The 22,267-nt window shown below is 35.0% G+C and overlaps 2 protein-coding genes across 3 annotated transcripts in view; both read right to left on the bottom strand.

Moving 5' to 3' along the window:
- Positions 1-8,580, bottom strand: part of LOC126744522 (probable cytochrome P450 301a1, mitochondrial) — a 30,621-nt gene extending 22,041 nt beyond the window's left edge. Inside the window, exon 1 of the mRNA XM_050451960.1 lies at positions 8,413-8,580. The gene's annotated coding sequence lies outside the window, so the exon portion shown is untranslated. The remainder of the gene's footprint in view (positions 1-8,412) is intronic.
- Positions 8,581-18,602: 10,022 nt separating this feature from the next.
- LOC126744519 (uncharacterized) overlaps positions 18,603-22,267 on the bottom strand; it is a 41,464-nt gene continuing 37,799 nt past the window's right edge. For both annotated transcript variants that reach the window (XM_050451955.1, XM_050451956.1), the window contains 2 exons: positions 21,145-21,473; positions 18,603-19,965 (listed from right to left, as the gene is read on the bottom strand). In XM_050451955.1, the coding sequence (XP_050307912.1) occupies positions 19,034-19,965; positions 21,145-21,473 (1,261 nt within the window). In that variant the 3' untranslated portion in view covers positions 18,603-19,033. The remainder of the gene's footprint in view (positions 19,966-21,144; positions 21,474-22,267) is intronic.

Below are 22,267 nucleotides of genomic sequence, written 5' to 3'. Positions count from 1 at the left end.
TCCTCATGATAAAAAAAGGCGAAAGCAAATTATATTTAATTGGTTACAAATTAATTTATAAAATAAGGATTTTACTACTATTTCAATATGATAGTTTTAGATAATATGCAATCTAATATTCAAATTGATCTAGCAACCGCACTCGTCAGGACAATAAAACATATATAAACACCTTAAAAAAAAAAGAACGATAAGCTAGGATGTTGTATTACCATAGAGATCAGATACAGAGTTTTCCTTCAACTACAGTAGTACGGCACGTTATTATATAAGTAGTGTTACAGATTTGTGAGTTCTTCTTTCAAGTTCTTCAAAAGTTATGTTAGTTTTTTCTCACAGTTAACTTAGGGTTAAAAAAAGGAACGTTTGACGGTTTGACTCTTAAAAGTGTAAAAAAAAGATGAAATAAAAAATTATTCATTCAGCTTATTACACCTTGATCGTATGAAGCAAGAGATAGATCGAACGATAAAATATAAGTTTATTACATTTACATACAAGTGTATTTATCTGTAGAAACTTGAATAGAATTTGCTACTTCTAGATCGTTATTAATACATACAGGCACAGTTCACAGGCCACAAATATGTCACTTTTTACTGTTTATTTTGCTATTCCTGTTTTGCAAAAAACACAATAATATGTACAGGGTGAGTTTTTCAAAGCGCGGAGTAGTATTATGCATTGATGATATTATTTATCGATGACGTGCTCCTGGACTATTATTTGGTTAAGCATTCTTCACATTTTAAAAATATTTTGGACTATACAGAGTGCTCCGAAAAAGCAGGGCACTACAAAAGTTAATTTTTTTAAATGGAACACCCTGTATTGCAAAACATTTTTGAATTCTTTGCGTAATTACCAATCTTTTTTGATAATGGTTTAATATGCCAAAAACTAATAGTTTAGGAGATAAATCAAATTTTGTTAAAAATTTAGAATTTGCACGCATCTCTTTAATATTAAAATTTAGCACCTAAATTTTGAATACAGACTTAATTTTTATCATCAGAAGTAAAATAAAGTTACTTTGATATGCGTGCTATGTAAAATTATTCATTTTGTTACACAGGGTGTTTTTTTTGAAAGGCCAAACTTGCCCAACTTTAAATATAAAAATCTCTCGTATTTTAAATGAAACACCCTGTATATTTTCATGTCATCTAATAGCTTACTTAAGAGCCTATAAATTTTATTAATAATATTCTATCCCTATCTCTAATAGTTTTTGAAATATACTTATATTTCTTCATTTCGTGTTATTTTTTTCTTATAAAATGAAACAAATTTATGGACGTTTCTTTTTATTAAATTCACTTATTTTTATATAATAAAAGTTAATTTCTGTTCAACAAATGTTCAAAGATATGTCCTCTTTGTTCGATACAAATATTAATTCTTTTAATTATATTTTCTCGAACATGGTATAACATTCCTGGTGTTACGGTTTGACAGGCATCCCTAATTCTAATAATCATATCCTCCCTTGTAGTTGGTTTTGTTGCATAGACTTTATCTTTGAGATAACCCCACAGAAAGAAATCTAGCGGCGTAAGATCGCAAGACCTTGGCGGCCATGCAACAAATCCTCCGCGACCAATCCATCTTTGAGGATATTCTTGATCCAAATATTCCCTTACTGCACGATGAAAATGGGGAGGCGCACCATCTTGTTGAAACCACATACTTTGCCGTTCCTGGAGATTGACTTCTTCTAATAATTCAGGCAATTGCTGCTGTAAAAATACTCGATATGAATGCCCATTCAAAGGTTCATTAAAAAAATATGGTCCAATTATACGGTTATTATGGATGCCGCACCATACATTAAGGGACCAATGATTCTGGTGCTGAACCTCACGTACCCAATGAGGGTTCTCTGTTGCATAATAGTGCATATTATGCCTATTGACAGCACCATTGCTTTTAAATGTCGCCTCGTCGGAATACATAACATAGTTAACAAAATTTGGATTAATTTCAATTTTGCGAAGTAACCATTCACAAAAAGTTACACGTAGCTGAAAATCTTGATTGTGAAGTTCTTGATGCAACTTAATGTGATATGGGTGGTATTTATATTTCCGTGTTGTCCGGTTTACCGTTGTCTGCGAAACATCAGAAAGTAAGGCTAACCTACGGCTACCAATGTGGGGATCCTCCTCAATTTGCAAAAGAATTTCAAGTTCTTTACCTTCATTTGCCACCCTATTAGCAACATTACGTTTTGGCAGATCCACGCTACCAGTCGTCATAAATCGGTCCATAACAACGCGAAAACTGCGGGAATCGGGTGTGCGCCGTTGAGGATATTTTTCTCTATATAGCCTTTGAGCTAGCAGACAATTTTTATTTGCTTCACCAAAAAAAAAAAATCATATCAATAAATTCATTTCTTGAATAATTCATTTTTAATATTGAAAACAAATATCTAAAAAACACCTTAAAACAAATCTAACTATTAATCTCTAATTAACTAATGTAACTGTCTTTTTGTTATTGAGATTTTTTTCATTTGTTTCCACGGCGCCTTGATGGATACATAAAAAATACGAGGTGCTTCAAAACTTTAAGTCGGCATTGTCAGTTTTTACAGGAGAAAAACAGAAAAATCCATGATATCTCAAAAACTGTTAGATATAGAGATAGGACATTATTAATAAAATTTATAGGCTCTTAAGTAAGCTATTAGATGACATGAAAATATACAGGGTGTTTCATTTAAAATAAGAGAGATTTTTATATTTAAAGTTGGGCAAGTTTGGCCTTTCAAAAAAAACACCCTGTATAACAAAATGAATAATTTTACATAGCACGCATATCAAAGTAACGTTATTTTACTTCTGATGATAAAAATTAAGTCTGTATTCAAAATTTAGGTGCTAAATTTTAATATTAAAGAGATGCGTACAAATTCTAAATTTTTAACAAAATTTGATTTATCTCCTAAACTATTAATTTTTGGCATATTAAACCATTATCAAAAAAGATTGGTAATTACGCAAAGAATTCAAAAATGTTTTGCAATACAGGGTGTTCCATTTAAAAAAATTAACTTTTGTAGTGCCCTGCTTTTTCGGAACACCCTGTATAGTCCAAAATATTTTTAAAATGTGAAGAATGCTTAACCAAATAATAGTCCAGGAGCACGTCATCGATAAATAATATCATCAATGCATAATACTACTCCGCGCTTTGAAAAACTCACCCTGTACATTTGTGATGTAAACGTAAATATACAAAATAAATAAGTTGACCAGCAACAAATAACAAACCTTAGCATGCGATTTTATCTACCCTAACTTCGCAAGCTAATTATCACCTAAAAAAAAAGGCGGCATTTTTCACAGTGCCCAGGGCGGCATTTTTTGTAAATCCGAGCCTGCATACAAGGCTTTTAGGACCTGGAGTGTATCGTAGCGACACTGGTCAAGGACAAGCTTTTTCACTTAGGAACTCTCTGGAAGATATTCGACGGTCTTTCAGCTGGATGTGTTCACCATTCTGGAGGTCTACAAGGGAAGAAGTTAAAGAGACCCCGGAAACGAAAATAATCATTTACTCAGACAGCCAAGCTGCCTTAAAGGCCATCCGAGCACCCAGTTCCAAAATGGTCCAAGAGTGCAAGGGATGCGCTGGAAACGTTGCGTAGGAGGTAGAGACTCCGATTATATTGGGTTCCGAGATACAGCGGAGTGAAGGGTAATGAGCGGGCGGACTAATTTGCCAGGCTCGCATCATTTCTCCCACCGATTAGCCCCGAGCCCTACCTCGGATCTTAGTAAGTAAGTAAGAGACACATCTACCATGTCATGGACCATCTACCATGGACAACTGGGCACGGCACAAGACTGGATGAAAATTAGAGTAGAAACAGCGGTTGCCGACGAGCTGAAGAGCTACTATTAAATTGAAATAAATCTAGGATAGTATAGCTGTCGCGGCACAGATGGATTATAGAAGACATAACTGAGGTCCTAACAGGCTAATGTAGACTCAACCGACATCTGCATATCTCATGTGTGATATTCAGGTCAATGTACCCTAGTTGTGATGTGTGGAGTAAATGGCATATAATTTTATAGACGAATGCGAAGAATGGGCTAAGATCAGGAGAGAAACCTTGTGTTCTCCTTTTTTGCTATGAGAGGAACTAAAGGACCTTAACTGGGAAGACCTGTTCTGTTTCATTCATGTTTCAGGAGTTGGCGGAAAGGGACTTTTAGGTCTACTCGCCTGACACTGTTCTTCCACCATTACTATTGCTACTACTAAGTTACAAAAAACAATTTATTACATCTGAGTTAACACAAAAAATGTTTCTTTTTACTCCGTAACACTCAAAACTCTCATTAAGTCAGGTTCTAGAGATATACTATTCATGCTGCATGGACTCTGTTGAACTTAGCAATTGGTTTATTTTAAATCAACTTTACTTGAACCATAAAAAGACTAATTACATGGTTTTTCATGCATGTCATAGTCAAATAAACAGTGATATTAATTTATGTGTAACCAACGATAACGATTGTTTGGAACGCCAAAAAACAGTTAAGTTTCTTTGCTCAACATTGGATGATTCTCTTTCTTGTGAATCTCATTGTGCTGAGTTGTCGATGAAGCTCGGTAGTTTATGTTATGCCATTAGGAACCTTAGGGTGGTAATGGAAATTAATCACCTAATTAGTCTATACCACGCTATTATACACTCACGAATTTTGTACGGTATTCATCTCTGGGGCTGTAAGTCGCATGCACGTCGAGTGTTTATTAGCCAAAAATAGATTCTTAGGTGTATTGTCGGAGTATCACCGATGACTTCCTGTGGACCTCTTTTTAGGGAATATAGAATTTTGACGGTCCCGTGTCTGTACATATTTGAAGTTTGCTTATATGTTTTTAACAATTTTAATTCCTTTACTGTTAATGGTAGTTTTCATAATTACCCAAGTATAAATAGGTTCAAAACTACACAGAAAAAAATACTGTTGTGTTTCCAATTATTTGTTAGTAATTGGTTGTTTTTCATCGTTTTAAATATATTTATAATAGTTTCAATTCCATGTTATCCAAACAATTTAACCCTTAAGTTCACGATAATTACAGCTACGCAATTAAATTTTAAATACTTTATGTCTCTATTTAATGATATATTGTGTCCCTCCAATACTGATATAAGCATTAATTTAATGAAAGCATCTATGTAATTTTAATATATATCATGCTTTTCATTGAAAAAAATATACTATTTATTTGATAATTAAAATCATTTGCTACAAACACATTATTCAGTAATTAATTTAAAATATATTTATTTTCTTTAAAACACAACTATTACTGTCACAATACACCATGTTATTAATGCAATGTCCAAATTGTTCAGAGAATTACCCAGTAGTATTGGGCCAAAGACAGCTTATATTAACTTCAATGATCCTTGTCGTTAACTCAACTACTTTGTACTCCCGTAGATTGGTATATAATTTGGATCTACCAAATAGAGTAAATCTGCGCGGCGTGCCTGTGTGGAGGTGTCCTGTCGCGTCGTTACTTGTCATTTTGGCTTGTTTGTTTCAAAAAGCAGCATTATCGTCCCCGCGCCTGCATGTTAATTTGTGTTCGTGCTAATTTAAATTGTGTGTTGTAGATCCATAATATTAATAATTATAGTACGATGGACGAGTTTTTAAAAAAACATGATTTAGAGGAGCTTATACCTACGCTAATCTTTGAAGGTAAGTACCTACCTCTGTATGTAATACATAATGTCAGACATGGTTGCAGTTTTCACGTTTTTTTATTTTATATATTATTATAATATATATATTATATAAATGACTAAATCTATTTAGTTTTGTATATTTCTAGTTCCCGTTTTATTTCTAGCCTGTTTCCTGTTCCTGTTTTCCTAGTGGTCTTAGAAATTAAGAAAAATGTTTTTTATTTTTTTGACTTTTGGAACAAAAGTTTATGTTTAAATTGTCTATAAGATTTGAAACTGAATTCGTAGGTTTCCCTTTTTTGACAAATTAGATTTTTTTTTAAATTCCCATTTCAGCTTTGCGATGTTTCTATTTAATTTTAAAGTGTACATAATAGTATATAATCAGTTATGCTTTATTACAAATAGATATAAAACATGACGTTTCGTCTCTGTTTCTTTTCTTTCTTTCTTTCTTTCTTTTTTCTTTTTTGTATAACTTATATGTAATACCCTAAAAAAATTTTTGACCTTTTTTAGCTGTCACATTGAGAAAGTCTTGTTTTTTTTTTGTCATGTTTTATATTTATTTGTAATAAAGCATAACTGATTATAGGTTGTACTTTTGGAAACTTTGTGGTACTTATTTCTTTTTTACTAACTCAAATACCTACAGAGTGATTATTAACCTATATGTATAAACTTGAAAAGTTATTGCTGATAACAAAAATAATGACTAATAATGAAGAATAAATGACGGTATAATATTTTTAGATTTTAAAATAATTTGTGTTTTTACGAAAATTTGTATGAACTTTATGAGGTGGAATTTTATTTATAAAGGATGTTTTTGTTTCAGCGATGGAATCCATTGATTACATCTTTGACATAATCAAAATGGTTTAAATGCTAATGGTTTCCATCGATAAATCCATCACTGAATAAAAAAATCGCCCTTATAAACAAAATTCCACCTGATAAAGTTGATAATTTTTTGTGAACAAAAAACAAATTATTTCAAAATCTAAAAATATTTAACTAACATATTTTTTAATTTTTAGTTATTTGTCATCAGCAATAATTTCCCAAGTTTACGCGTATAAATTAAAAATCACCCTGTATTTAGTATAGGATCACACCAATTAATAAAATATTTCGGATAAAAAATCAATTGTAATTGATTTGAATCCAGATACCTATAATATCAATTATAAGTTTTAATATCCTCAATTTTAATGAGCAATTTTTGCAAAATTACTAATTATTCTGACAATTAATGTATTAAATTCTTCCAATTGTAGTTAAGATTGGGGCAATTACGAATCTGACAAAATTCAAATACATACTGTAATTCATTATTTTATAATGCACTACACTAGTAATCTATGAAACAACATGAGGCATCAAAACAATTCAACATGCGATCATAAGAACCATAAAGTTAAGGCAAAAAAAATATTTTCAAATCAATTATAAAGTACCCATTTAATTCAATGAAACCTTGTAATTAAATCTTTCATTAAAATCCGATAACATCTTGTCATTGAATTCAAGATATGATATAATTAGTTACCAAATTTAGACTTGTAGTTGGATAAAACTCTACGGTAATTGAGGAATACTGATTGTAAGAAGTTATTGAATCAAAGCATAAGTTTTTGACAGAACGACAGATTTTTTTGTGTGTATACAACAAATTACCGAACAATATAAAGATTAGCAAAACCGTTTCGATATTTAAAAGAAAGTTGAAGGAATTCCTAGCCAATAAATGATTTTATGATGTAGATAGCTATCTAGCCGATTAGGCAGTTAAGTATTATAACTTTTTTTTAACGATGTAATGTAATGTTTTCTTTTTAACCTTTTTTGGATGTGTAATGTCACTTTACTTTTGTTTTGTTGAAAAGTTCATATGAACATGGGTCCGAAAATGCTTCCTCAGGGAGCTAGAGCTCTTTGAAGATAAACATTCAATTTCTGCCCGTTTGGGCATCAGATTATGACGTTTTTAAGTTTTTTGCATAAAAAACGTGCTCTCAATAAAAATCGTAAAATATCACCGTTTTTTGTGAAAATTGGTTAAGGGCAAGTAATAAGGTGCAAAAATCAATTATAGTTAATTTGGTAATAAATTTTACTTGTTTAATATATTAATTCGGCAAATGAACTTAGCATTATTAATAAAATACTTAATTCTGGTGCTGTATCTTAATTTACTTTTAGTCAAGTTTTAATAAAACGGTGATATTTAGCGATTTTTGCTGAGAGCACCTTATTTATGTAAAAGGCATCATAATCTCATATCCAAATGGCTACAAATTGAAGTCTTTGAGAAATTGAGGTAAATTTACCAAATATCCCCCCGGTTTCTATGCCCTTGGTTAAAATTAATTTGTTTAGTAGATTCAAAAGAATAAACGGACTAACAATAATTTACGTCCCAAAATTAGCTGCAGTAGCTAAAGTGATTTCAAAGCTATAAAACGAAAACTAGTTTTTAAAGAATTTCTTCAAAGAGCTCTAGCTAGCTATATATAAAAGTGGGTTTCTTTAGCAAGACTTCGAAAATTAGGTTAAGCATTTTCCCCTATAATTACTAAAAAGGCTCTTTCTAACAATCAATTTTCTTATTTCGTTTGATAAACGATTACATTCGTCATTATTTTCTTTCAATAATATTTTATAAAAATCTATGAAATACTTACTAAAATAGATTTTTTTTATGTATTCCCATATAAACTAAACTTAAATGTCTACACACAAAACTAAAACATAAATCGTATCGAAAAAGCAAAATTTTTACTAGCGAGTTCTTGAAAACTGACACACACATACACCATGACCCACTTGGTAGCCTGGTAATACTTTCCCATAATGATGGGACCCGCGACCAATAAAATGCGATATCCGCACTCTCTTGGAACATATTTGCACGCGATGACCACGAAATAATTTAAATGCTCCGGTTGGCGTTATTCGAAACTAAATCTATGCTAATTATTTCATAAAGGTCAAGTTTTGATTTTAGGATGCTTTTTATTTATTAAAAAAACCTTATTTCTATATTATCCATTGGTTATTAACTATTTTTTTTAAATTATTTTGCTACAAAAAGTAAATAAAATATACCGAGAAAAATTAATAAATCAGCATCCAAACCTAAGTAACATTTTTTCCCGATTTTCTTTCGGTATTATGATGTCAGTTTTCCATTGAAAAAGCAGCACCTGGGTTCTAAAAGGGCTTATTGGGTGACTTCCGAAATGAGTAAGTAATCAAAAAATATAAGAGGTTGGTGTGATTGTTATAAAAGAATAGGTTCCCAGATTATTTTGAATAAATACAAATGGGAAAAAAAGAATACCAAAATTTTTAAAATAATTATCCTAAAACCCTTAATGACAATATAATCCAGAATTCTCAAAATAAGTCTAAAAATATGTGAGGTCTCATAAAGGATTGCGGTCTTGTACGAGTAAAGAACCTCTTACTCTATCACACGAAAATAAAATTGTTGAAAATCCTAATTTAGTGGCTCAAAAATTTAGGAATAACTTTGGGCAAGTCAATACCAGCAAAGTCTTGAGCAAAGTTATAGATCGTCATCCCAAGAACGTTTATTCTGATGTTTTCCCTATAAAATTAGATAAAAGTATACAAGACACAATGTATCTAAGTCCTTGTACACCCTGTGGTATAACAAACCCAGGTTCGTTCATAAAGAATGGATGAGATAAGTTTTTTTAATAAATAAGAAAAGATCGAACGAGAAAAAAATAAATAAGAAACCAATACCCTCCCTACGTTGTGTTTTGTAACAGAATCACTCTCTCTTTTACTTACCTCGGATGCGCTTGACAAGACAAAATTAGGGAAATTTGAATTATTAGGATGGTATTAAAGAAAATGCAGTCTTGACAATACACCTACTTAGTTTATTTATGTAGAAAAATAATGCCGTACTCAGCCTGGAATTCACGAGGGGAAAGAGCACGGCAGAGGAACCCTCGATCTCAATTCCTTAAAAATCGAATCATGCTGAGTAATAAGTTCTTCCTTCGGTTACAAAAAAAATAAAGATAATTGATTTACTGTTCCTTTCTAATTCCTCATACATACTATTCATTTAAAACTGAAGAGAGTTGGGTTAGTTATCCAGCCATCACTAGAAGGTACTGAGGTCCCATACGGGAGGCTACCCAGCTATGAGTTAAATAGTTGAGTCAATATTCTAGGTATTATCACAGATAGACAGACAAATTCGCGAAACATGTATTTATTTATCTGTGGTATGATTTACGCCTGAATATTCACCCAGTCAGGGTCGAAAAGTTAGTTAGATTCAACAAGGCTCTAGCTTACTTTTAAAACACAATTTAAAAAAAAAAAAACTAAGTTCGAAAATATACTCAAAATTCAGTAAATAAATTATCTCAGCCGACCTCTTTAAATATTAATTTTCTCTTCAGCATGAAACAATTTTAGATAAATACATGCATGTTATTTCCTCCTATTTACGTAAAATATTAAATTTATAAACATTATTAAAAATATATTTACACATTGTCAATAAAAAAAACTAATAAGTTTTAAATTTACTAACCTGTAGAAAATCTTCAGAAAACCACTTCAACACAAATCAAATGCGATTCCCAAAAATAAGGGAAAAAAAAAACAAAATATACAAAATTAACGTTGAGTTTAATAGAATTCATCAAATAGAATTCTATTAAATAATTTTTTTTAAGTAGCACCGCACATGTAAATAGCTCCGCACGGAGCTATTTACATCTGTGGTAGTACCCTCGATGGCTGGGTTTTACTCATAGATAAACAGTTAATAGGGGTTAAACTTTGTTTAACTTTGTTGGTTGGTTTTACTTTCTGCCCTTCCCTAATCCAAACGAATATAAAATACTACGCATATAATTTAAAAATAGGTGGTTTTCTTCAACTCAAAGAAGTTAAAGGAATTATAATGCGTCTCCGACCTGATTATTCAACGGGCATTGATAAAATACCGGCAACCACATTAAAAATAGTTTCTGACATAATATGTAATCCATTGGCTCAAATCTTGAATGCATGTTTCGAGCAAGCGGTGTTTCCTGATGCATTAAAAAAAGCGAATGTTATCCCGATCTATAAAAAGGCAATAAACAGGACTGCAATAATTACAGACCTATTTCTCTTTGATCTGTATTCTCAAAAATAGTAGAAAGAGCAATATATGATAGGACACAACAAAAAAAGTTTTTTTTCTCCGAATCAGTTTAGTTTTTTACCTAAAAGGTCGACGATAGATGCAATATTATGTTTTGTGAACAAGATAAAAGAACAAATTCACAGAAACCACCTTGTAAGCCACCGTTTTTCTTGATTTGTCAAAAACTTTTGACATGATAGATCATAACCTACTTTTAACCAAAATTGAGGAATATGGCTTGAGGGGTTCAGTTAATAACCTCATCAGGTTTTATTTAAGTAATAGAGTGTTCCCAATAAAAACGAAAACACACGGAAAGATTACTTTTTCGCGAGCATTCGATATTTCCTTAGGTGTTCCTCAAGGATCTATATTGGGACCTGATTTATTTCTGATGTTTGTAAATGAGTTAAATAAAGTAATGACCTCTAATTCAGTTTTTCAGTTTGCTTATAACACGTCTTCTATTCTTATTGCCGAAAATGAATTCATACTAGCAAAGAAAACAAGCATTGCTATACCTGAAATGTCAAGATGGTGTCGCCAGAATAGGCTGAAACTTAATATCTTGAAAACAAATATTGTCTCATACAGACATCATGAGCATCCTTAGAGGGTAAGAACATCCCTTCCAGAGAGTATAAGTTTCTGGGAGTGTTAATTGATCGGAAACTTTCCTAGAAAGGGGAAATTGAAGCGTTGATCGAAAAAAATTCACAGAGCTAGTTATGTAATAAGGTATTTGAGAGATCAGTTGTGTTTGGAGTCTTTAATATCGTACGGTTATGTATATGTACATTCAATTATTCAGTACAGTTTAATATTTTGGTACAACTCAGGTGGTTCAGATAGTCATATTAGCCCAAACAAGGGTAATAAAATGCATGCTAGGACTGAAAAATACCGAATCTTGTAGATCACACTTTTAAAGACTTAAAATATTGACAGTGCCTTGCTTGGACATTTTGAATATTTCCATGGTAGCAAGAAACCATTTCCGTAGGACGTATCCTTTAAAAAAAATTCAGATGTCTATAATATAATGACGACAAGGCCATGCAATAGTCTTAGAATTCCCTCACATCGAACGGCAATATTTAACAGATGTCCCTACTATAATTGCATTAGGGTGTATAATGCTTTATCTGATAGTTTTAAAGATTTATCGGTCATGTTAGAGATCTGCCGAAATCTGGTCGTCCTCCTCGAGATGAAAATGAACAACTTGACGTTTTGCTTTCTTTGGAAGAAAATGCATGCACTCCTCTGTCGCAGATTGGGGCAAATTTACACATCGCGAAATCTATAGTTCACCGAAGAGTTAAAAAGCACACATATCTCCCCTACAAAGTTATTCCTGTGCAAGAGTTATTTGATGACGATTTCGATAGGCGAAAACTAAATGTGTGGTGTGGAATAGTGCGCGGAAGAGTAATAGGTCCCCTTTTTAACAGACTTTGACGGGACAAGTGTATCTCGATTTTCTCCAATTTGAATTAGTTCCAGCATTACTAGCTTTATTTCCAAATCCGTTGGAGCCAGACTATCCTGACGAAGAACTAATTTTCCAGCAAGATGGCGCTTCTCCGCACTATGCTGCCACTGTGCGTACATTTTTGGATGAAACCTTTCCCAATTGGTGGATAGGAAGGAGAGGACCCATCGAATAACCTGCTAGGTCGCCTGATCTAACACCAATGGACTTTTTTTTGTGGGGATACCTCAATTCAAAGGTATTTGTTAATAGGCCAAAAAATCTAGACGACTTGAAAGAGAGAATTCGCAGAGAAGTGCGCGCCATAACTCCGGAAATGATTGAAAATGTGTAACGAGACTGTATTGATCGCCTTGGATATTGTCAAGTCGTGAATGGCAACCATTTTGAACATTTAACTTAATTTTTGTTCTTTTTTTATTTGTTACATGAATCGTCTTTTTTTCGATAACTGTTGACTTTAGGTATAGGACATGATGCATGAAACATACGTAGAATTCCACGCGAAATTCAAAGATGAAATAAAAAAAGGTGCTTTTATTTGAAAAAATTAAGTTGATGGTCGTAATTTATTTTTGAGCAACCCTGCATATACAAACTTCACGTACAAAAATGCGCAACTTGAAATAAAAATCGACGGGTCCGAGCGTTTTTTTTTCGAACACACCCCTGAATTTTAAATGAATTTAGACATAACTTTTGGGATGCACTGTATAAATAAAGCTAATAGATTTACCTATACTTACTAATACTATGGGTATTCCTTACCAGATTTCCTCTAAATATGTTTATAAATAAAACAAAACATAGATTTTTTTATGTCAATAAAGGCCAATAATGACTCACTTAAGAAGCCGACCGGCTCCACCTGTTTCTGTTTACAAACAAGGTGTTAGTTAATCTTTATAATAATTTATCACTGTTTTTATAGTATATAACACACCGACACTGGCTGGGAGATGTTACTAAGCCTTAGTAAGTTTTTAACAATAACTACATTCACTTTCCTTTCCGAAATTTCACTTAAAAACTCAAATTTAAAAGAGGAATTCAAACGATCCCCATTAAGTCCCATGAGAACTGAAATGAAAACGGATCTGAAAGCCATGTTACCGATGTTATCGTTTCGCGCCTTGAGTAAAGTCGGCTGTGGCAATTGACAAATATTGGCCAAATACACCACCCGTGAGAATCCGGCTTAAGACATGGAAAATATTTTCACCGATCGCGGTCGAGATCAACCCATCTTGCGATGGGACCGCGACCGCCTAAGAATAAGAGCCCGTTCAGCGTTGTCAGGTAGGACGGTCATTCCGCACGCAACTAGATTGCAGTAACGCACGCATTGTTTTTAATTTAAAATCGGTTATATTTTCCCCGCAGTTTACGTCCGATTTTCCGACGAAGAAATGTTTTTTGGAATAAAAGAAATCCGCGATATAAGGATCGAATTGTTGATAATGAATGGGATGCTGTAGCTCACAATATTGGAAGTGTAATAAAAAGTACCTAGTAAATTTTTAATCAATTTTTATTGCATTTATTCAAAAATCGTACATTCGGTCTATTTAACCCTTTAAAGGCATATTTTTAAATTTTGAAGCTATTTCATTTAAAGCTGAAAAAAATGAAGTGATAAGATCTCAAAAACATTAAAAACAACCCAGATAATTTTTCCATTTGGAGAAAAAGGAATTAGTAGGTGGTATCACCACTAAGCACTAAACTTATACAATGCAGATACATCTGAAACATATATTTAATTAAGATAATATTATAAAAAGGAGTTTAAACTAAAAACATACAACTTATTTGCTATGATATTTTTCAAAGCAATTTTTTTGTCAATGATACACAAACCGACATTGCAAGTACTACACGATGAGTGTAGTGAATGAGGACTGCGTACAGGCTATACGTCCTCGGCGAACTACGTGCTGGCGAGACCGGTCACGCAAAAATTTGGTCACGGGCCATACAGGAATGTCCTCTCCTTCTGATGGGCAGTGACTGCATGGCTTCAGGGACTGTGGACTGCGAGGGATTCGTGACGCACATTGCAGGCAGAGAGGAGTGGCAGCATTCCAACAGACCTGCATTGCTAAATAGGGGAACCATCTGGTACACAGATGGCTCCAGAATGAATAACAGAGCTGGATCAGGGCTTATTGGTGGGATCCCACATACCAGTAGGGCATACTCGCTGGGGGAGCACGCCACTGTCTTCCAGGCCGAAGTATTCGCTGTATTAAAATGCGAACAGAAAATCCTAAGCTGCGGACACCGCAATACAGTTGTATCAATATGCTCGGACAACAGAGCTGCCATTAAGGCTATCACGGCCGCAAAGGTAAGCTCCAAGCTTGTACTAGAGTGCATAAAAGTCCTGAAAAAACTGGTACAGGTTGGATGCAGGGTGCAGCTCGTCTGGATACCTGGCCACGCAGGCCATGCAGGTAATGAGGAAGCGGACTCTCTCGCCAGACTGGGATCCGCGAATGTGCCGATGGGGCCGGAACCCATAGTTGGTATCGCCAAATGCGTTGCGGTCGCGTCAATGAAGGGTCTGCTGGACAAGTGGACCCACCGAAGATGGACTGAGTCCCCTGGTATGAGACAGGCCAAAGCGCACATAGGTGGGCCCTCTGCCTGTCTCACCAAAAATCTACTACGCCTAAAAAGACGCGAAATTCGGCTAGTGACAGGTCTTTTAACCGGTCACTGGCACTTAAGAAGCCATCTCCATACTATCGGTATTGCGGACAACCCGGAATGCCGATGGTGCTGTGAGGAGGATGAAACCGTTGACCATGTAGTCGGGGAGTGCCCAGCACTCACGCGCGCCAGGTTCAAATACTTGGGTAACACTTTCAGTGTACCGAGCGACTTTAAGTCCTTCAGACCAGAGAGCCTTATCGGTTTCTCTAAGGCCGTTGGGCTCTGGTAACCCCCGGTAGGGCATGACGGGTCCATCAGGAGACCTATATGCACAACTGCCTTGGCAGCCCACTGTTTCGTCAATTCAAGTACTACACGACCATCGTGTACGGTGTTGTTCCGCTTATGTGCTGCAAAATGCACATCTTCTCGAAGACGAATGTTTTGGCATATAAGGAGCTTGGTCTGTGCGCTTTTCGAGAGGAATATTTACTTTGAATTTGTTAGAGGGCATCTCAGTACTTGGTCTACCTCTTCGGGGATTTTCAGTAGCTGCACCAACCAACGAAAAATAGACTTCGTTTGCCAGAACCATGAGAAAAGCTAAGAGCAGGCCACCTTTCAAAACTCCAAAACCTTAAATCCAGACGAACCAACAGGACTCAACCAGCACCAACCTCTAACCTCCCCGCCACCATCATTAATGTGTCAAAAAGAACCCTTATCGATGCTGAACAAAAGGTGTAAAACAGAGGACTAAACTTCGCCATATCCTCAAAACCATCCTTTATAGAAATAGTGTCTTCAGTAGAATCAATGCACCTACCACGTCCTGAGTCCGATGAATTTCGACACGAGGTAAGGGTTGCTCTGGACTCACTTAAAAAACAGAAACCTTCGCAGAACATCAGCAAAGAAGAGGAAACAGCTCTCAGGAATCTCAAAAGTGAAAAGAACATCAAATTTCTTCCTGCAGATAAGGGCAATGCAACTGTGGTTATGGACCTGGAAACCTACGAAAACAAGGTTGAGGAAGTTTTGAACAAAGGCGAATACAGGCTACTATCTAAGGATCCGACGACAACCATAGAAGGTCGAATTTACAGAGCACTTAAGAAGTACTCCTCAACATTGTCGGATGCGGTACGCTCTAGGCTGACACCACATTACAGCAAACCTCCACACCTATACGGACTACCCAAGATTCATAAGGAGCAAATGCCTCTGCAACCCATTACGAGCTCTAGAAATTCGCCGACATCAGAACTCTCGAAATTCCTTTTGGAGATCATTAGACCAATCCAGGGAAATGCAGCGTCTTTCGTGCGAAACTCTGCCCACTTTGTAGACCTTCTTGGAGGGATCGAAGTCGAGACCAATGACAGATTGGTGAGTTTTGATGTCGAAAGTCTCTACACCAATGTACCCATAGGAGAGTCTCTTAACATCATCCGAGACAAACTAAGCAAGGATGCAGCTTTCTCAACTCGGACCACACTGCCTCTGGACGGGGTGATGGAACTTTTGGAGATCTGTCTTCGTAATTCTTACTATCAGGTCAAGGATAGATTCTACGCCCAAGACGAAGGACTTCCGATGGGTTCATCTCTTTCCCCAGTAATAGCAAACATCTTCATGGAATGGTTCGAGGAACATGCAATTGATGCCTCCCATTGCAAATTCAAGCTCTGGCTTCGATATGTGGACGACACCTTCATCATCTGGGACAAAGAGGAAAAAGCACTTCAGGAGTTTCTGCTTCACCTCAACAACTTCAGACCAACAATCAAGTTCACGATGGAGACAGAGAAGGACTCAGCTCTACCTTTCCTAGATGTCCTCGTTAAAAAGGTCGGTGGAAATCTACGAACTTTAGTTTATAGAAAACCAACACACACGGGCCAGTATCTTCACTATGAGTCCAACCATCCTGCAACCACCAAAGTAGGCATCATAAGATCCCTCTACAATAGAGCTCGAACCATCTGTAGAAGCGACGAGGATCTCAAGACTGAAGTGGATACCATCAACAAAGACCTACAACAGAATGGATATCCAAAGAAGCTAATAAGTAGGACCATCCAAAGGACGCGTCCAAATCAAATCAGAGACGAGACCACCACGACAACCAGACTTCTACCCATACCTTACATTAAGGGTACATCGGAACAAATCCGACGCATTGCCAGCAAGTACAATATTAGAACTGCCTTTAGATCTAGCACCACTATCAGAAGCGTGGTATCAAAGACCAAACCAGATGGCCTGTTGGATACCAAAAATTGCGTCTACCAGATCCCATGTGAGTGCGGTGACTCATACATAGGTGAAACGAAGCGCCCCTAGAAGTCAGAGCGAAGGAACATCGCAGCTGGACCCAAAGAGGAGAGGTTTCCAAATCCGGAATAGCAGAGCACGCGTGGCATAATGGACACAATATCCATTGGTCAGAAGCCAAGATTCTGCACAAGCAACAGCATTGGCGGAAGAGGAAGTTCGTAGAGGCAATTCATTTCACAGAATCAGGGGATCTTCAGCCAGCCAAACGTCGATGTACCCAACATCTGGAAGCCTCTACTCTCAGGACAGTGTAGGATCTAGGGAGAGGCGTGTCCTCCCCCCAACTCTTTTCACGGATGACTTTCCTTTCCACATCGCTGCACACATCTAGTATATAAGCCTATAGAATAGTAGTTTGCTGTCAGTTTACACTTGATAACGGTTGAAGATACTTACCAACCAAAACGTCGTGTTACATTAAATAAATAAGACAATGCAAGTTCGACAAGATGTTTTCACTGTACCATTGTCTACCACTTTCAAAAACTGATTTACATTTAGTTATAATTAATGCATAGAATATTCTGTTTTTATTTTGTGTTTATAAATAAAAAATATTCACCTACATGTCACTTTGTGCCAAGTCTTAGTATTTTAAAACAATCGCAATATAGGTAAGTTTTACACATTTGCCCCATATTCTTCTTAAAGTAGGCATATAGAGGATACCAGTCGTCTACACACTTGCCCCAAAATAGAGAGGAAGTGTGTAGTATAGACTTTGTTTTAAAAAGAAATTATAGTTTATTCTAAAAATAAAAAGTAGGCGTTAGAATTGCGGTAATATATTAAGCAAAGACGAAAGATTTTTTAAATAAAACGAGAAATTTGTGTTTGATTCTGCTTTATTTTTTATTAATAAATAATCCTAAACTTTCGCAACTTTACTAAACATTTACCCCACTTCAGCTTAGTGCCACGCTTTTTTGGGACACCCAGTATTAACCAAACTAATTTTAAAAAGTAACCTCTCGTAACTCAATTAACATTCCCCCTATTAAAAGTTTTTTTTCCTTTCAAGATTTAGCTGTAGTCAATCACCGCGATATTAAATGGACACTGTATATTTATGACTTTTGCTCAGTTAAATTAATGTTGACATTTTGAAATAAAATTAATTCCAAAATATTACTACCTGGTCGATATTATCTTATCGGTCGAAATTACCTGATCTTTCCCATGTTTACAAAAACGCATTTTTAGTTGTTCCAAATAAAAGTTTAATTTGTATTTAATGAGTATTTTCTTTCAAGTAGCTCTTTCAAATAATATTGGTAGCTATGTATTTCACAAAAGATATAAAAAATATAAAATTATAAGGCAATAGATATAAAACTAAAAAATTTGCAAAATTATCATCAAAAAAAACCTAAAACAGTTTCACATTGTAGCTGCACAGTACACCAAAGAAAATCCCAAACATGTGTGTTATTTTTAGACGAATTAATGTTACCCCCCTTGAATATCACAATGCAATTAATCTTTAAACATATACATAAAAGGAACTGTTGAACAAGTGACCCTACCCTATTTCTGCAACTAAGTAAAATTAACCAAAGTAATAAAAATAAAGTAAGTAATAAAAATATTCACCCTTATCACGTTCTAAAACACATAAAACAATCGCCTAATCTAAAAAATGTCGCCTAGGTCCCCTGGAAGCCCTTAAAACCTTAACCTCAGACTCGAACACTTCACAGTCTACGTAAACCGACACCTTAAAGTAACTTTCTGAACTGTTTACGGATAATTTAATGTGCAGTTCTGTCGTTTCGCCTGGGTTTATGTTTCCGACAGAAGGAAAAATTTGTAAATCCGGTGTGTTTGAAGTTACTTTAAAATGCAAAACGTCCGAGGCATCGGAGGTGAGAAACAAACAATCTTCCAGTTTTGACGGAGAAGAGAGTACTATTAAAGGCGGCTCCAGACGGCAAGATTTTGTCGACAGAACAGACATATCGTCATTTAATACCGTATTATCCTGGCACAACGACTGGTAAATAACGGAGTCTTCTGGATATTCTGCTACTAGAGTTTGATTGGGGTCTTGTTCTACGGTAATCACCATTTCATCCGTATTTAACGTCTCTAAAATATCTGGAATTGCATTAGGCAACTCCTTGAAAAGCGAGACGTCACTAGGAAACACTTCACCGGGTATTTTTTCTGCCAAAGCTTTCGTTAGATCGTCTACCGTTTGATCTTTGTCGATCCTTTTTCGTTTCAATCTTCGCAATCGAGCCCTATTAACCTCTGGTCCGGAGACTATGTTTAATTTGCCGATATCCATAACAGAGACTACGTTCAGGTTCTGTTTTAGAACTTTACAGTCCCGCGCATTTGGTATGTAAGATATGTTGACTGTTTTTGACTCGTTGGGTAGCAGGACCATTAATTTCGGTTCCACCGTTAAACTGGTGAACGTTAGCGTCTGTTTAAATTGTGTTTGTGAAACCTGAAAGTAAACGAACGAGGGTAGGTTTCCGGTGTTTTTAATGGAGAAGGATTGTTCCATCAGTGTTCGGTTGTCCATTCGGCCTAACGACAACCAGTATTTACCTGAAATGAGGTTAATAGAATAAAAAAAAACAATCGTATCACTTGTACTACAGGGTATTCGGAAGGTATATAAGGTATATTTATAGTAGTAATTTGTAATTTTTATTGAATCTTTACATTTTAAAGTCTAATAGTATGCAATTTTAAAACGTAACAACAGCTCGGGCAATGATGGAGATTTTGAGACACCAATTTCCAGGTCGAATGATTTCCCGTTTTGGGGATTTGAACTGGCCCTCCAGATCGCCAGATCTCACAGCATCAGACTTCTTCCTTTGGGGCTTTTTAAAATCTCGCGTTTACCCCAACAAACCACGCACCTTACAGGCCTTAAATGTTAACATTGAAGAAGAGATCGCCAATTTGGAGCCAGATGTTTTGCGAGCAACAATTGAAATGCCGTAAAACGAGCGCAATTATGCATTAACTCGGGAGGTGGTCACTTGAGCGATATAATTTTTTCCAATTAATATCATCAATCTTACACTTTCAAATAAACTCTTTTTTTTCAATTTATAACAAAATAGCTACCGGTTCAAATATTGACATTACTTTTGCGCCACCTTGTATAACTTTTATCCTAAGAATTATTGCCGATTTACTATATCTGTATTATCGATTAAGTGTAAAATTTGGGTATTTATTGGAAAAAAATGCAAAAGTTGCAATGAAAAAATTAAAAACGTATTTCAACCTATATTTGGCTTAAAGTGTTCGAAATTGAGTCAGCTATCATTCCCTTAAAGGACTGCATCTACCTTCCGGATACCCTCTATGAAAATAATTGAAAAAAAACTTATTAAATAATGAGTGTACACACAGATTATAATTTCCATTGTACATCTAATTTTTAACAAAATATGTACTAATAAGATAATGTAACCAAATAATGTAAATTTTTTTTGAGATTTGAATAAATTTTTATTTGATTTAATATTCCTGCAAAGTTTCAGAATAGACAAAAAAGTAGGCATTGAACATTTGTCAAAAAACATAAAAAAGTAAAACTAATAAATTTAATACAGAAAAAACACCAGAAAATTAAACTAGTTAAACTACACTGCAACTGATTCTTGAAAGAACTCCTCCATTGAATATAAAGCTTTACTTAATAACTAAGTGGTTACACACCTTTTTGCTACCACTCTTAGACATTAAACCGATATTTCTTGGACTTACCAGTATTATCCCGACTAACGTTGTGATATTCGGTACTCGAATAGCCCCCATAGCCCCATAACCTCACACATTGTTTTTTCACAGTCGGTAAGTTGGACTGTAACGGGGCAAAAACCAACTCGTCCACGGCGGCTCCAACTTTGGTGGGTATAAACGAGACGATCAACTGTCTGGACTCGTGCCCGTGCAGGACGAATTTGCACGCGCTCAAATGATCCGAATCCGACCTGATGTCCTTCCTTATTTTAAATTCGTAACTGGACAGCGAACACTGAAGTCGTAAAGTTTTCGACGTTTTGTTTCTGAGCATGAATTGTTTTGTTACACATCTAAAATTTCGAAAAAAAAAACATTTAAAAGGCATGAAAGAGCGATAGACAGAAAGGTTTTAAAAAGTGATAATAATTTTCGAAAGAACCTAGTTGTTCCGTTTACCAAACTAATAAAACAGTGTATTTCTGCCGATATTTTCTCAAGTGAAAGAGCGAAAGTGGTTCCTATAATTAAGGATAAGAGATTTCAGGATGAACTAATCGATTATCGCTTAATTTTTCTTCATCCCATACTTTTAAAATTTTTGAGTTTATTTTTAAAAATCAATTAACTAGTAGATTACAGGGGCTAAAGGGAAATCCAATTGTGTCAACGACGTATCTATTTTTAATCAAACCTCATTTTCAATGATTTAAGCTTTTTTTTAAAGATTTTATTTTGTCAATATGATATTTCTTATAAACACATGCAATATTCTTTAACAAGCCAACTCTTAGAACATTGAAAAGCTAGAAATAGCATTGCCATGGAACTATGGGCAGTTTGTTTACTTGCAACATATCTGATGCATTGATGCCAAATGCTTATATAGAAATAGAAAAAAACACACTTTATATCATAAAAATTTGTCACTTATTTATAGGAGCGTGAGCGACTATACAGTGTGTCCAAGATAAGGAGGTCTAACATGGAGATCTCGGCAGCTATAAGAGATACGAGGTTGATTAAATTAGAGAAAAGTTGCGCATTTTAGAGCCTAACAATACGCCGTTTAGAAAGTTTTAAAATTTTGAGTAGATCCGGAGACATTCAAGAAAAACCGAAATTTGCCGATTTCGTTTTTATTTTT

This window comes from Anthonomus grandis, chromosome 14 (genome assembly GCF_022605725.1).
Source record: "Anthonomus grandis grandis chromosome 14, icAntGran1.3, whole genome shotgun sequence".
NCBI classification, from domain to species: domain Eukaryota; kingdom Metazoa; phylum Arthropoda; class Insecta; order Coleoptera; family Curculionidae; genus Anthonomus; species Anthonomus grandis.
This window is presented reverse-complemented; position numbering and strand designations above follow the sequence as displayed.